We start from the raw sequence: 17072 nt of genomic DNA on the forward strand, positions 1-17072 counted from the left end.
GGCATATGTTCCAGTTTTTGTCACTTATTCCTTGCCGGTTTTGTTTTTTCTTTCAAACCCTTCTTCTTGTATTTGATCGTCTTATATGGAGCATGCTCTTCTTATTGTCAAGGGAACAGGCATCAAATTCTTCAAGGAAGCTCAAGCACTTTTGCTCACTAAAGCTTTTGTCGGAAGAGCTTTTGTTCATTTACAATATTTTTAAATGTTTTCTATTATCTGAAAGTTATTTTGAAAGTACTACCAAAGAAAATCTGATTCTGCTGTGCTCATTCACCTTATTGGCTTAGTCATATATAGTAGTGATGTATATCATCCTTTAGGTACTCTATTGGCGAATTGTGTGCTTTGATTACTGTGTGATTCGTCACATACATCGGGAGAAGAACATAGTGGCTGATGGGCTTGCAAAGAGAAGCACTGACCAAGAATTAGGCATGTGCAGACTTAGCTCAATGTCAGAATGCCTCACTTCACTGCACAAGCTGAGCTTGATGATGCTATGGGCTTTATGAGGCCAAGAGCTGTTGCTACAGTAGTTTTTTCTTTTTTCTTTCTTTTTGGGCCTTGTGTCCCCTGTACCAAAACAAAAAATAGCACTTTTTTTTTCTTCCTCTTTCTTTGCTGAAAGCCTGAAATGGGGGATTGATTTTTTTTTTTTTTTCTCTTACACAAAGGGATAAATGGCCGGTCGACCCAAGAATGAAACGGAATGGGCCTGCTTAAGCTTCAAGCACTAAAGCCCTGTTGGGTTTTGGGTTTATTAGTACGTAGTATGCTGATCTAGTACAACAATGGGCGACTTCTAGTGTAGAAATAGTCTTGCATGCAATTTGAATTAATTAAAACTTAATTAATTGCCTAACCGAAAAGAGCTTCTTTTTTTTAACAATGAACAATGATTTTATTCATCAAATATGATTTAGATCATACAATAGGGCATCCGAGATAATAGTCGGAGCAAAAGTGAACCACTCGGTCTGAATAGAGGATTCAAAACCAAGGCTAGCCAATCTATGAGCAACAAAATTTGCTTGCCTAATCACATGAAGAAATTCAATGGACTGAAAGGACTTACATAAATCCTTGATGTCATCTACTATGTTACTTAGTAGAGAAAGGTCACCAGCCTGATCAGTAATAGATTGTATAGCGACAAGGCAATCACTTTCAATTTCTACCTCTGTCGCTCCCAACTGTTGAAGCATCTGCATGCCATGATTGATACCTAGTAACTCAATGTAAAGGGGTGACGTAATGAACTGCACTTTACCTGAAAAAGCAGCCAAAAAACTGTCGTGCTCATCACGCAATACCCCACCAACACCCCCATGGCAAATACCATTGAGGAAGGCTCCATCCGTGTTCATTTTGATGACACCAGAAGGCGGTGGACTCCAAAACCGGTTCCTTGAAACCTTCTGGCTCAATGAGGTAGGCTTCCCAGTAGCACAAACTTGAATAAACTCCTCCAACCAACTCATGCCAGAAGCCACTAGCGCGGAGCCTGTTCTATGATGTCCATTCCACAATTGATCATTGCGGTTTCGCCATAAGCTCCACATGAGAACTAGCAGCTTATCAAACTCAGCAGAAGACAAAGTGCTAGCCTTGTCCAATAACCAGTCCTTAACATGCAAAGGATTAAAAGTATCAATATTAAAAAAGAAGGGAGAAGCAGTCCAAATAGATTGGGCGAGAGGGCATTGACATACTAACCGAAAAGAGCTTAATCAACTAAGACCTATGATAAAAAGAAAAAAGAAAAGAAAAATTTGTCTAAGAATATTTTATGTCACTATCTTCTCTTAATTTCTACTTTCTAGGAATTAGAAAGCAAATTAATTAAACTGAAAATAGGTAATGCTTCTTTGACTCTGTCTGTGGGTGTGTGTTAGCGTGTGTCTGTGTGTGTGTATCAAGCTCAATCTCATCAGCGACTTATGATATATAGTTTCTTACTGGTTAGCTTGTTTGAAGAAGGAAAAGAAATGTCAGAAATTGGTTTTGCTGAACTTCAGCTAAGAGATGGCCTCATTGGTTCATATAGATTATAGATGGATTATATTGTAATTAAGGATCAACTGCACATTTAAACGTAACGAGTTGACTATAATATTGCAGGCTTATACAGGCTTTGCTCTGCTAAGGAGGTCCGTTCCTTAGCTAAGGAACGGATTTCCATATTTTGACCATTTTTCGATCACATATTCATATCTTAACCGTTCAGTTTTTAGGTCCTAATGTACAGATTATCTCTGCAAATTTTCAGCCAAATTGATGATCGTTAAGGCATCCAAAACTGTAATTTACAATTATGAACATGAACGGTTCAAGTTTGACAAATTCGGTTCGTTCATTGATTTAATCGAGTTCGATACCTTAACGATCATCAATTTGGCTGAAAATTTTCAAAAGTGATCTATACATTAAGACCTAAAAACTAAACAATTAAGATGTGAATATGTTATCGAAAAGTTGTTAAAATATGGAAATCCGTTCCTTAACTAAGGAATGGATCTCCTTAACAGAGCAAGCCTGCAAGCTTATATATACATATATTCATATAAAACATTTTAGTTGCAAATAATTTTTTTTTAACGTCTTCAATTTTTTGTACAAATTAAGAGATTTGCATCAAGAGGTCCATTACCAATTTATGTTATATATGTATGTGTTTCTACATATTATCAATCAAAGATCCTTACCACAAATGGAAGAACAATTAAAACTTAATAAGCAAAAAGCTTTAATTAGCTCACAATCTTACGGTCTCGAGATTAACAATTAATTACAATAAGGAATTAAACACTAGCTAAGACAGTTGCAGAACTGCTACGCAACCCTAATACGGTTAAGTAGGTAGTTATATATATAACCATTTCTGAATGCTTTGGATTTTTTAATCCAACGTTGAAATAATCAAAGAATTTGAAACTGCAAAAAAAACTGGGTCAGTGATGACGCAAACTACGCTCTTGAACTCCCAAACTCTTCCATTTAGGTTTTGTAAATTGGCACTAAAAATTAACAATATTTTAGAAAGTACCTAAAATAATATACCGTATTTAAAATCAAACCCGGACTTAGTCCCAATGATCATTGAGCCTATAATTTCTGGAAATGGCTAACTGCCGACCACGCCATGACTTTGTTAATTAATTGCCTTATTAAAGTAATTGTATTAGATAATTTACTAATTAATATATAATTATCTAACTATAGTAAAGTGTTTTATAATTTTTGTGATGACTGATTCGGTCAGAGACTCGGAGGTTGATTAAAGAACAAGGGAAGACAAAGACAATTATAATAATTAAGCCAAATCTAAGTAGAGGCCGGTACAGGCAACCTAGACTGAGTTTTCATCCTTGTGTGAGACACCATTACTCATCACCATGTGAGAGTCGACACCAGCTGATGATCAGAGAAGACTACTGATCGATCCAGCAGACTTCTTCAACTGGAAGGGAAGGGAATCGCACCATTAAAACACAGAAGCCGTGAATATTATTTACTCGAGTTTTACTTCTCCCGAGGTGTCTCTAAGTAAGCTAGCTCTTTTCCAGTAGACAATGTCCTGGGGGAATGTATGGAGTCACTGCAATTCTGGAGCACCTGACACCTCTCTTGTGTTAATGCAAAGTATGAGTGTCAATTATATTGAAGGTTTAAATTTGACGGATTGTCAGTTAATAACTTAATATATGGAGAACTTTACTTTCGATTATATGTGAGTTACGTAGTGAAAATATGTACACTCATTCTCGCACGTTAACAGCTATATGTATTATCAATTAGTAATTTGTATTAATTTGCTGCTTATTTTATCGATCAACTATTAAGTGAGACCATTTCATATGTAATTCGAGATTTGTGACAAAATTAATAAGTTACAATAAGTCAGATTGTTTGACGAGTGAATTAGTATTGTAATTAGGGATAGATTGAAGGATGTAATATATTAGGAATCATAAGATCAGCAAGAGTATTTAGGCCCACCTGAACGGCTAGCCAGGCTAACTTACGATAATCTAGGGTTTCACCCGGTGGGAGAAGTTTAAGGAACGTAGCTAGGTTAGTTCTTCAATTACAATGCACAAATTTCAATCTATTAACCTTTGGGCATTGATAATGTTAGCTAACTAAATATACAGATGGGAGGAAAGAATAGGAAATCTTTTCAGATCAGAAAGAAAAAACTAGCTAGTTGCATTTGGCATGTGTATGTTGGTAAAGCCGCCTGGAAGTTTGAGAAGTTAACAAGACCCTAACATAAATTGAGTAAAGTTTAGATCTTTATTAGCACAAATTTAGTACATTCTTGATAGTTGTGTATATAGTGGTTTGAGGCAGAACACACACATGCTTCTATATATTAAATCAAACTATAAAGTCAGTCACTGTCAAATAAATATAAATGAATCGAACACAAACTTTTGCGGGGATCAGATTCACCTCCTTCCAAACTTCTTGATCCCTTTATAATAACTATTATTAACAAACGCTAAAGAATTTCAGAATATATAGCTTCCATTCTTATCATAGGGTTATATAAATATGCTATAAGTAGATAGTGCCAACAAAAGATGTTCAATTGTTGGATGTAGTTTCATAAAATTTTCCACTTCGTTTGTCTTGGTTCAGATATGCCAACTCTACTAAATCAGCATGTTTTAGCAATAGCCGATGGGGATATATTTTTTTTAGTCTATTATTTTTTGTAACAACCTTCACATATATTTCTTTGCATACAACCCTTCTACATTTAATTATAACTCAATTTCAAGTTGAGTTGACGTTTGACCTTCGTACCCGGCCATGTTCTGTTCAACAAAGATCGCAATATTTTACTTGAGAATTAAATATATAAATGATTTTAATCACTTGCCTGATATCGCCTAGCCTCTTCAATACCACAATTGTGGAAACACAGATCGAAATTCTTAATCCGGGTCATGAACCCTAGTTAGTACTTAGTAGTTACATCAATCCGATTTTTGAAGCAAAACTGAAGAAGGAAAAATAAAGAAATATAGTAATAACACATTTTATATATATATATATATATATATATATATATATATATATATATATATATATATATATATATACAGATTCTATCCAGAGCGGAGCGGAGCTTTGAAAATTAACGTGTGAAGTTCGAGTTTTTGGTCACTTTTCGATCGCATATCCACATCTCGACCGTTCAGTTTTTAGGTACTAGTGTATAGATCATCTCTGCAAATTTTCAGCCAAAATGATGATCGTTAGGGTATTGTTAACTGCCTTAAAGCTAGTACGGTTCAGGTTGACAGATTTAGTCCGTCCATTGGTTTAAGCGAGTTAGATACCTTAACAATCATCAACTTGGCTGAAAATTTGCAGAGATGATCTATACACTAGTACCTAAAAACTGAACGGTCGAGATGTGGATATGCGACCGAAAAGTGATCAAAAACTCGAACTTCACAAGTTAATTTCAAAGCGGAGCTCCGCTCTGGATAGGATCTGTATATATATATAGTCCGGCTACGGTGCGGACGTCCGTACCGTGCGGAAGGTATGGATTTCCCGTTTTCCCCCACTTTTCGATCACATTTTCACATCTTAACCGTTCAGTTTTTAGGTCCTAATGTATAGATAACCTCTGCAAAATTTCAGCCAATTTGGTGATCGTTAAGGCATCCAAAACTGCAAATTACAACAATGTACACGAACGGTTCCGGTTCGACAGATTTGGTTCGTTCGTGTAAATTACAGTTTTTGATGCCTTAACAATCACCAAATTGGCTGAAATTTTGCAGAGATGATCTATACATTAGAACCTAAAAACTGAACGGTTAAGATCAAAATATGTGATCGGAAAGTGAGTGAAAACCAGAAATCTGTACCAAAATTTCGGTACGGACGTCCGCACCTGAGAAAAATCCTATATATATATATATGAAACATCTCTTTCTAGCATGACGGGAAAGAAAAAAAAAATTCCATTGCTGCAAAATGATGGCCGGTTAAAAAAAATATGAGGAAAACCAACTGAATTCAGGTTCACCCACAGATTTTTTTACTTTTATTCTAATTTTATGATTGATAGATATAATATATTAATTGAGAAGCAGATCAGAGGAGATGATACCACAATAAGAATGATCATGATAACCAAAATGGTGCCTCTTCCTCAACCCAAATATGTTGGCTAATATCATATTTAGTTTGCCCACAATTTGGTCCTGAAAGAACAAATAGTATTGTGTAACCACTGCAAGTGGCCTAGTGGTTATTGCCTAGTTGGGTGTACTCTCCAATCTAGGTTCGAACCCCGAAACTGTCAAAGTGGCCAGACACTATGCTGCAATGCATAGTTGGAGCATTTCACATGTGCTGAAGGGGTTTATCTTGGGCCTAGGAAGTCTTTGGGTTCCCCTTGACAAAGTCAAAAAAAAAAAAACAAATAGTATTGTGTATACTACATGGAAATTAACATTTTGGTAGGACAATGTGGGCTTGGTCCCGGTCTATGCACCTTGTATGCCTTGTCTGCTCTAGGTAGGCGGCGAGTTCCTTGCATAGGCAAATGGTCGCAACCTCCTAGTGGCAGTAACGTGTCTGCTCTAAGTAGGCGGCAAGTTCCTTGCTTGGTCAAATGGTCGCAGCCTCCTAGTGGCAGGGTGAAACTAAGTGTCACTGGATGTATTTTCCAGTGGCAACATGATGGGAAAGTTATGTGTATGGAAATTATGCTATGCTGTAATCAAGTTGCAGATCGAGTTATCTTTTCGTTTTGTCACCGCTGTAAAGCAAATAGAGTCGCCAGTAGAGCGCTCTTTCCTAGTTGGTGCGAAATTGAATACAGTTGTTTAGTAGAGCCTCATGATATTATTTCAGGTTGTTCTCTAGGTGCCTATTGTAATAAGGGGTTTGGGCTCAATGTCCCCCCCCCCCCTTACATGCGGGTAAATTACACAATTGACACTTTTTTTTTTTTTTTTGAAAATGATATTGGTTTCATCATATTCAATAGCCATAATTATGGGCTAGAGTCTAACATGCACTTGAATAGGAAACGGACAAATCCTGAACTCTACCAAGCAAATGCAAACTCTGTGTCTCATAGCTAGGGCAAACTCATATTCTAGCCTCCCATTAGCCAATCACGCAATTGTGGTACCAATGGAACTCTATTTCCTAGCAAACAAATAGGAGCCAACTCCTTGTCCATAAGCCGCATGACAACCAATCTTATCCTAGATAATTATCAACTCCCGAAGCAGTCATGATCCGAAACGATTGGTCATAGACCATATATCGACCTGAAAGCCCAAGAAGGTCCACCTCTTAGACCAAACCCACCTTCATCACTAAGTGACCAAAGAAGGTGGCAAGACACCCTCCCTACTCACCCACAACATGGAGCCCATCAGCCCAAGGTTAGACCCAGGCTTAAAAGCCTAGGCCCAAACCTGAGCAAAGAGGACAATAGTCCTAACACGTACTGGCCAGACTGTTGCTGTCGCTTTCCGTCCCTCCGGTGGCAGCCTGGTCCACCACACCATCAGATCCGGTAGAAACAATCCGAGTAGAGACCACATACGATCCAAGCTGCGAACTTCTTGCTTTAGATCCCAGCGCAGCTGGCCAAAAATCTTCCCACAATCAAGACCGGCGAAGCGAGCCTCGTCCAAGCCGACAGAGCACCACCTCCAATCCGCTTCTTTGCAGCCCCCAATGCGCACCGCACTCTGCCCAACGTGCAACACGTCCTCTACGATTGGAGCCCCCCTTGAAACATTCTCCACGCAGGACTGTAGCCCCACCGTGAAACGACAAGAAGCCTCGCCTCTACCAGATTCGACGGAAACCACCGCCACCTATCTCTACTCAGACCCTAGGGTTTCCAAAGCTGTTCTCTCTTCACTCAGTTCGTTTTTCTTCTTGATTAATATTGTTTATAGCTTGATCAACTCATCATAAGGGTTGTTACACAATTGGCACATTGTTGTAGGTCTTCTCTCAAATAGGCAGATGATATCATGATATATATTTAATCTATTGTCACAATCAGTACATAATTTCTCAAAAGAAAATTGAATGGCAATACTAATTGATTTCTTTTTGGGCATATATTAATTAATTTGTATGATACAAATTGCAATAGTTCAAGTAGTTAATTTAAAAATTATACTCTCTAATTTATAGTATAATTATACTCTCTAATTTATAGTATACTCTAGTTTTTAGTAATATTAAAGGTGATCTGATGGTGTATTGTTTGTTTATATTTCAAACAAATACATTGTTCTATGTTAAAAAAAAAAAAAATTGTTCTTTTAGGTACTAAGTACTAACATATATAAGTTGGGGGTGTCCAAAACTTAACAGATGTAGTATGGCCGGCCGTATGCATGGGCATGTAGCATCCTCACTACGTTGGTACCTAAAACAGTTTAAGTATAAAACAAAAAATAAGAGCCTCAAATAAATAAATCTGTAATGTGTATCTAGTTCTTTTCTTTTTACCTAATGTATTTAGTTCTTCTTTTTTTTTGAACAATTAATGTATTTAGTTCTATAAATAGAAAGGCCCAAGGCTTATATCTAGCAATATTTAACTTGTAATGCATGAATTTGAGGAGAGTTTCTATTGGGACCTCTAAATTTGCTCACTTTTTTTTTTTTTTGAATTAATGATAACTCATTTATAATCGCATGCCAAGAAGGCCATTACATACCCACCCGCTGTCACATAACAATGGACAAGACAAGGATTCGTGGGAGAGCCACAGTGGTACATAGGATAGACCAACTATATTCGAACTTATCGCACAACTTATTCAAAGCAAGCCTATAACCATGGAGAAATTCTAGACCATAGTAAATAGGCATAGTTCCTTGAAAAAAACTAAATCTTCTCCTTGCCTTCCAAGAGGGGACTAGGAGGTTTGGTTGTGTCCATCCTCCTGGATCCCAAATCCGAAACCCTAGGGAGCCAGAGTCCATTAGCTTGGTCCGCACTTGGGCACAACTCCAATTCCAGCCAGCTGTGGACCCCCAGAACAATTGACCTCACTCTATTATGAATTATTAAATGACATATATAACCTACTATAAAATGACTATTAATTAAGGACAATAATTATACCAAAAAAATATTACATTTATTTTATGTAGACTTTCCAATTCAATAATATTAGATTGTATTCCTTATTATTTTCCTTATCTATTTTCATTTTCCAATTTCACTACATACTCATTAAAGCATTCATATATATTTAATAAGAATTAAAAATATGATTAAGATTATGTGACTTAAAAATGTATGATATATATGCTGAACGCATATTGGTGAGAGAAAACAAAATAAATCCTCTTATGATTTTTGACCTAAATCTAAGTCAATCCATTATATTTGCAAAAAAAAAAAACTAAAAATATTTAAATAATTAATCATGTGGTACAAAAAATACAGAAAAAAAAACATTAAATTTTTTTTTTTTGAGAATAAAAACAAATGAATTTTTTTTTGCACAGCTAAAATAGAAAAAAAATTTAAAAAAAACATAATAGTTCATGACATTTTCTTATTGATTGGACATTAATTTTTGAAACTCAAGTTTGATTAAGAAATGTATATCTAGTTAAGATTTATAGAGTGATTAAGGGCTAGTTTGGGATTGCTGCGACTTTTTTAAAAAACTGCTGCTGCTGTGTTGTGAGAATAATCAGCTGTGAATTAAAACAGTTTCGTGTTTGGTAAATAATATTTTAAAAAGTGCTGTCAGTACATAAAACAACTGCAGAGTGTGTTTTAATCCACAGCAGCTTCTAAAAGCAACCTCTAGGCTGCTTCTAAAATCTGCTGCCAGTGACCTATAACTTTTAATTAAAGCTGCTTTTTATTTATTTACCAAACACAATAAAATCTAAAATTTTGAACAAAAGCTGATTTTTTTAAAAGCGAAGCAATCCCAAACGGGGCTTAAATCATTGAAATGACTAAATTTTTTATTTTAAAGTTAATAATTTGTTTGCAAATTATATGAGTGAGGTTATTTGAGGAAGTTTAGTGAGGTTTAGTGAGTAAATTTAGTATTTGAAAATTTGATAAAAGGTGTAAAAAGCATAGAGGTCAAGTGAGTAAATTTGGAGGTTCCAATAGAAAAACTCGAATTTGAGTGTATGAAAATGAAGATAAGATGTTTAATCAAGTTGTCAACTAAAATCAATGAAATGTCACAATGTTTTCTTAATTAAATCTCGATCTGCAACATTCAAACATTTTAATTCAGGAGATCGATCTGTTGGATTTGTTGGTTCACTTACATCGTCGGTACATAAAAAATGTTTCCTCAATTCAATATTATATAAACATTGTATTTTATAAGTTGGTACCCGAACTAAACCATGCAACGTGGCTCAAGAATAAAGGGTTTAGGAGGTAGCTCTGGTCCTCTGGCCTCTGGACATGCCTGGCTAGCTAGCTAGGGCTCATATAAGATATTATGCATGCCCATAATGCAAAATTTGACAATGGTTTTTGGAAGTACTACAAGTACAGCAATGCCTTTATTCATTTTCAAAGCATCTGATCATGATCGACGGTCAAGATCCATCTGTTGCCTCTAAACTGTACCCTAACATTCGGACAATTAGAATCAAATCAGAAGTTTTTTGATACAACAAGTGTAATATACAGCACATATGGTTGAAATCCAGATCATTAACCTGACTAAATAAACAGAGTGTACATGCTAATCCAACTTCGTGTATCTATATTTGTCATGATAAAATATTTTGTTTATTTCTTTAATATTTTTTCATAGTAAGAAGCATTATAAACTAGTCAATCCCATATATGTAGGTACATCAATAATGGAGTTGACATTGTATTAAATTTAATGGCGATGATTGCTTTGTTTATAAAAGTCATCGCCTTGCCTTTCATAGCCCTCAAACTATGCCTACGAAACAGTGTATTTGTTTAATCATTGTAACCGCTCGTTATCAAAAGCACGTCCATGCGTGAAAGCCAAAGGGACCTTAAGGTCAAAATGATATACCCTAGTCGGCAGAGATTTATGTTGTAAGTAAAACAGACCTAAAATATAAGATGATTGGTAATATATATGGGGAAGGAATTAATTAAAGAAATAGAAGAGGTAATATTAACATGTAGGATATGCTATGTTGTCACCATAGGATCATGTGATTGGAATCTATTATCTGGCAGATGAATGAACTAGACCTATTTGATTTGAAAAGTTTCAAGAGCCATGTTATATGTACTATATGCCCATGAAGGTAACATTCGACTTCGATATAAGTATTAGGCGTACTTTGCAAATGCATCATTTAATCTTAATTTTATTTCTGTAAGAAAAACTTTTAATGTTTTCACTAATATAAGTACATGGCCTAGCTACCTATTAAATATTTGTATATATATATAAATGTGTGTGTGTGTGTCTAGATGCATATATACATTTATACAGGATATACAAAAACTTAGATCATGAAGAATTATTATGTGTAGCATTTCCTGATCATTTGTATAAATGCTTACAAAGACCTGGCCAGTGAGAGATGTTATAATTACTATATTGATAATAAATTTGGTACCAAACTACCAATAATTGTATTATAGATGTAAATTAACACATCAAGATCCAAATGGCAGCTAATATGGTATGGTTGATGTAATAATTCAACTAATATTGATAAACAGTGGAACGGATGAGGTGAATCACCTGAAAGAGTATGCTTATGTTGTGCGTAAGTGAGTTACCATGTAGTACCTCACAGAGCATTGACCTTGCATCTAATTTTTAATGTAAAGCGTCACCGTCCCATATCTCACCCTAACGGCTAAGCTTTGGAAGAAACAAATGGAAAATTAAGAAAATAAAAGTTGTCATCCAACAGATGGCGGGAAACTCTCCTATAAATAGGGCAACCACCCCTCTCTTCCAAACCACCTCAGTGTGCAACATTAGCTAATCAAGCATTGTTTACACACTGGCTACCAACCCATCATTACTCTCTCTCATTCTCAAATACTACCTGTAAAACCCACTTTTCTTGTCTATTCAATCAAATCCATGGCAATTCCAGTGATTGATTTCTCAAAACTCGATGGTGAGGAAAGGGCCACCACATTGGCCCAGATTGCTAATGGATGTGAGGAATGGGGCTTCTTCCAGGTACCATCTTTTTCTTTTAAGCTTATTATTCTGTGTACTTTATGGCCACCAAGAATCTTACTTGATAGTGCCTTTTGTGTTTGTCACAGCTGGTGAACCATGGAATATCAGAAGACCTCCTGGAGAGGGTGAAGAAGGTGAGCGACGACTGCTTTAAGAACGAAAGAGAAGAGAACTTCAAGAAGTCGACACTGGTGCAGTCGCTGAATGAGGACCAAAAGCTGGAGAATGTGGACTGGGAAGATGTCTTTACCCTTCTTGATGACAATGAATGGCCCTCGAAAACCCCTGGATTCAAGTAAGTAATGATTCACATATATAATTAGTGAGTGATGATACTTATCTCTTTCTAGATAGCATGTTACGTGGTTGGTTCAACCAAATGGAGATTATATAGTTAACAGCCTGAGGGATAGCTTGATACTATCAGAATGATCGATCTATGCGCCATAATATAGAATCTAATGTTCACTCTTCTTATTGACAGGGAAACTATGGCAGAGTACAGAGCAGAACTGAAGAAACTAGCCGAGAGGGTCATGGAAGTGATGGATGAGAACTTGGGATTACCAAAGGGATACATGAAGAAAGCCTTCAATGGTGGAGAAGGTGACAATGCCTTTTTCGGTACCAAGGTGAGCCACTACCCGCCCTGTCCTCAACCCGACTTGGTGACAGGTCTCCGAGCTCACACAGATGCCGGGGGTGTCATCTTGCTCTTCCAAGATGACCAGGTGGGAGGCCTACAAATCCTCAAAGATGGGGAATGGATAGATGTGCAGCCACTTCCCAATTCGATTGTCATCAACACTGGAGACCAGATTGAAGTCTTGAGCAATGGCCTCTACAAGAGTGTTTGGCACCGGGTTTTGGCCACCCGGACTGGGAACAGAAGATCAATTGCTTCTTTTTACAACCCATCACTGAAGGCCACCATTGCTCCTGCACCAGAACTGGTGGAGAAAGCAAACCAAGAAGTGGATCAGACTTATCCCAAGTTTGTGTTTGGTGACTACCTGTCTGTTTATGCTGAGCAGAAGTTCCTCCCCAAGGAACCAAGGTTCCAAGCTGTGAGAGCCATCTGATCCATCACAATAATTAAGATTGTTATTATGAAAATATTAAGGAACAATTACTTTCAGTCTTTTTCTTTTCTTTTTTCTTTGTGTGTGGCTCATTACAATTAAGTACTCGCTCGTCTCTCTCTCAGTTACTATAAACTTATATGGGAGGAGAAAGCTGAAGTGGGTGTAACTGTGTAAGTCTGTGTGCTTTGTATTTTGCTTGCTCTATTGCATGTTATGTTATGCTAAGGATGCTTAATTAATATGCTCCAGCTTTGGATTTGCTTTGTACAATGGTATTATATGAATTGCATTTTTAATTAATATTATTAGTTATATATATATAAGTACACAACATATTCTTCCTTACGTAACTGTATGCAATAATCAATTTTCCCTCAAGTAAAACCCTCAATGTTTATTAATGCAAATGAAAGGTGCTAATGAAAGGCAGCTGGTACAAGTATCAAACTAAAGATAACATCAAATCCTTGTAACCAAATTGGTGATAAATGAATCCAATGTAGGCATGTCTTCAGATTAAAAGGAAAAAAGAAAACTAAATACGACCATCCTAGAAAGCATTGTCATCATATCTTTATTTTCAATGAGGTACCTATTCATTCAAAGATACTGCCCTGATGAAAAATTAGTTTTTCTTAGTTCCAGTTGCTTCTCAAACAGCAAGTAGATCGATTCATATCGATCAATTACCCCCTACAATATTAAGAGTTCAAAAATTAACGAAATAAAAGCTCATTATTAGAGCCACTGGCGCCTGGTTAACAAAGCTCCAAGTACTTATGTTGCAAAAAGTATTAAAGGAAGTAAATACAATGATAGGGGGACTCAATGAGGCCGGCCTAAGATTTTTTGCATCAATTTTAAGTGTCATGTCATGTAAGCAAATTTGTAATTTCAATTCCACATAATATATTTTGCCAAATCATAATTTTGCAACACCAATTTTACCATTTTATATTTTCTTTTAGATTTTAGGGAATGAATTAATGAAATTAGTTATGTGACTAATAATAATTATTATTATATCCACTCTTAACTCTTTCTTACCATGTTTTTACATCATTTATTAAGAGAGTTTAATATTACTTCAATTACCATATTTTATGGGTTAAAATTACGATTTCAATATATTCTCTTTTCATATTTTTGTGGATCTAATTTAAATTCTGGCTGATCTAATTAACTTGATAGTGTGTCCGTCTTAGAGAGGACACTAGTACTTGCTGCTTCCCTAATATCCAACTGCTTAAGAACGGTAATCGTGATTTTGTTTGGCAGCTCAGGGTTATTCAATTCGACTGCATTTTAAGTCGGTTTTTAATCCCTCAAGCTTTGTTTTTACCATTCAACAACCTAATTCCAACTTGACGGGAAATTTAAAAAAATTAAAAAAAAACCTAACCGAGTAATTTATTTATTTTCTGCTGAAATATAAGATATCCTGCAGAGAGTGAGTTCAAACTAAAACAACCAACAATGTATAAGCTAAGAGATATTAGATGCAACGCAAAATAAAATTAGGGTTCATGACTATAGGTCTAAGCTAGACTTTTGGTACATGCAAAGTTCATCGCGGATCTTTGACAAATTAAAAACCCCAACTGTGAATTTAGGTTTGGTGCGTGTATCGGTGTAAGCATTGATGGACTGTTAGGGTTTAACAGTTTACTGTTTCTTGTTTGTTAAGTTTCTTATTAATTAGTCAGATAATAAGCCCTGTTTATTAGGGACTAGTTGTTAGGGTTTTGACGTATTCCACTTAGTCTGTTACCACGTTTTAGGGTTTTTCAAACGTGGGTTGTTACTTTGATTCTATCCTCTTGTAAAGGCGTTTATAAGCCAGTAGATTGTTATCAATAATGAGTACTTTACATTCAGACTCTTTAGCTATAGTTTCATCTGAGTGTTCTCTACATTTGGTATCAGAGCCCCACCACAGGGGCCTGGTTTGTGTGAGTAAAAGAAACCGCAGTTTCTTCAGAGTGTGAAGCTGAGAGAGATGGCAGCAGAAGGGAGTTTTGTGCAGGCTGCGATCCCAAAATTTGATGGTCATTATGACCATTGGTCGATGTTGATGGAGAATTTCCTTCGTTCGAAGGAATATTGGGGTCTTGTGGAGAATGGAATACCTGCAGCAGAGGATGGCGCTCAAGGGACAGAAGCACAGCGCAAAGGGATAGAGGATGCCAAGTTGAAGGACTTAAAGGTAAAGAATTACCTTTTCCAAGCTATAGATCGGAGTATTATGGAAACTATACTCAACAGGGACACATCAAAGAGCATTTGGGACTCCATGAAGCAGAAGTACCAAGGCTCTACCAGGGTGAAGAGGGCACAGTTACAAGCACTTCGAAGGGATTTTGAAACTCTCCACATGAAGGAAGGAGAGACTGTTGATGACTTCTTTGCTCGTACTCTCGCTATAGCCAACAAAATGAAGGCTCATGGTGAGAGGATGAGTCAAACTGTCATCAATGAGAAAATCTTGAGGTCCATGACTCCAAGATTTGACTATGTGGTTTGCTCCATAGAAGAATCCAATGACTTGGATACATTGACCATCGACGAGCTGCAGAGCAGTTTGCTTGTCCATGAACAAAGAATGAATGGTCATCGAGGAGAGAAGCAGGTTCTCAAGGTTGCCTTTGAAGACAGAATAGGTAGAGGAAGAGGTCGAGGAACGTTCAGAGGTAGAGGAAGAGGTCGTGGAAGACAGTCTTTTAACAAAGCCATTATTGAGTTCTTCAAGTGTCATAAACTAGGGCACTTTCAATACGAGTGCCCTAGCTGGGAGAAAGGAGCCAATTATGCTGAGTTAGATGAAGAAGAAGAGCTGCTGTTAATGTCATATGTGGAACTCAATCATGCTAGAAGGGAAGAGGTGTGGTTCCTTGATTCAGGATGCAGCAATCATATGAGTGGGAATCGAGAATGGTTCTCGGACTTGGATGATCAATTCAAGCAAACGGTGAAACTAGGCAACAACTCGAGGATGGCAGTTGTGGGGAGAGGAAATGTTAGATTGCAAGTTAATGGGACCACTCAGGTAATTTCTGAAGTTTACTATATTCCTGAGTTGAAAAATAACTTGTTGAGTGTGGGGTAACTTCAAGAAAAAGGTTTGGCAATCTTGATCCAACATGGGAAGTGCAGGGTCTTTCATCCTCATAAGGGTTTGATTATTCAGTCCGAGATGAGTGCAAACAGGATGTTTGTTGTACTCGCAGCCATGGTGCCTAAAGTTTCTACTTGTTTTCAAGCTGTGACAGAGAATGAGACTCACCTATGGCATTGTAGACTCGGACACTTGAGCTTCAAAGGGTTGAGAACCCTTCAGTGCAAAAAGATGGTCAGTGGCTTGCCTTGTCTTAAAACTCCTGCAAGGTTATGCACAGCTTGTTTGGTTGGGAAGCAGCATAGGGAGTCCATTCCAAAAAGAAGTCTTTGGAGGGCATCGCAGAGGCTGGAGCTGGTGCATGCCGATATATGTGGCCCTATAAAGCCTGCATCAAACAGTAACAAGAGGTATTTCTTGAGTTTTATCGATGACTTTAGTCGTAAGACCTGGATTTATTTCCTGCATGAAAAATCAGAGGCTTTTATTATGTTGAGGAGATATAAGGCGTGTGTTGAAAAGGAAATAGGTGCCTGCATTAAATGTTTGAGAACTGACAGGGGTGGTGAGTTCACCTCGAATGAATTTGAGGAGTTTTGTAGGGCGAATGGCATAAGCAGGCAATTAACCACAGCCTATACCCCTCAGCAAAACGGAGTTGCTGAGAGG

The 17072-nt window shown here is 36.9% G+C and overlaps 1 protein-coding gene across 1 annotated transcript; it reads left to right on the plus strand.

The window, feature by feature from the left end:
- Window positions 1-11989: 11989 nt before the first annotated feature.
- On the plus strand, window positions 11990-13563 carry LOC133739452 (1-aminocyclopropane-1-carboxylate oxidase). The gene is made up of 3 exons (XM_062167228.1): window positions 11990-12200; window positions 12290-12498; window positions 12688-13563. The coding sequence occupies exons 1-3, from the start codon at window positions 12099-12101 to the stop codon at window positions 13283-13285; spliced, it is 909 nt and encodes a 302-aa protein (XP_062023212.1). The 5' UTR covers window positions 11990-12098; the 3' UTR covers window positions 13286-13563.
- Window positions 13564-17072: the final 3509 nt, after the last annotated feature.

This window comes from Rosa rugosa, chromosome 3 (assembly GCF_958449725.1).
Source record: "Rosa rugosa chromosome 3, drRosRugo1.1, whole genome shotgun sequence".
In the NCBI taxonomy this organism is placed as follows: Eukaryota; Viridiplantae; Streptophyta; class Magnoliopsida; order Rosales; family Rosaceae; genus Rosa; species Rosa rugosa.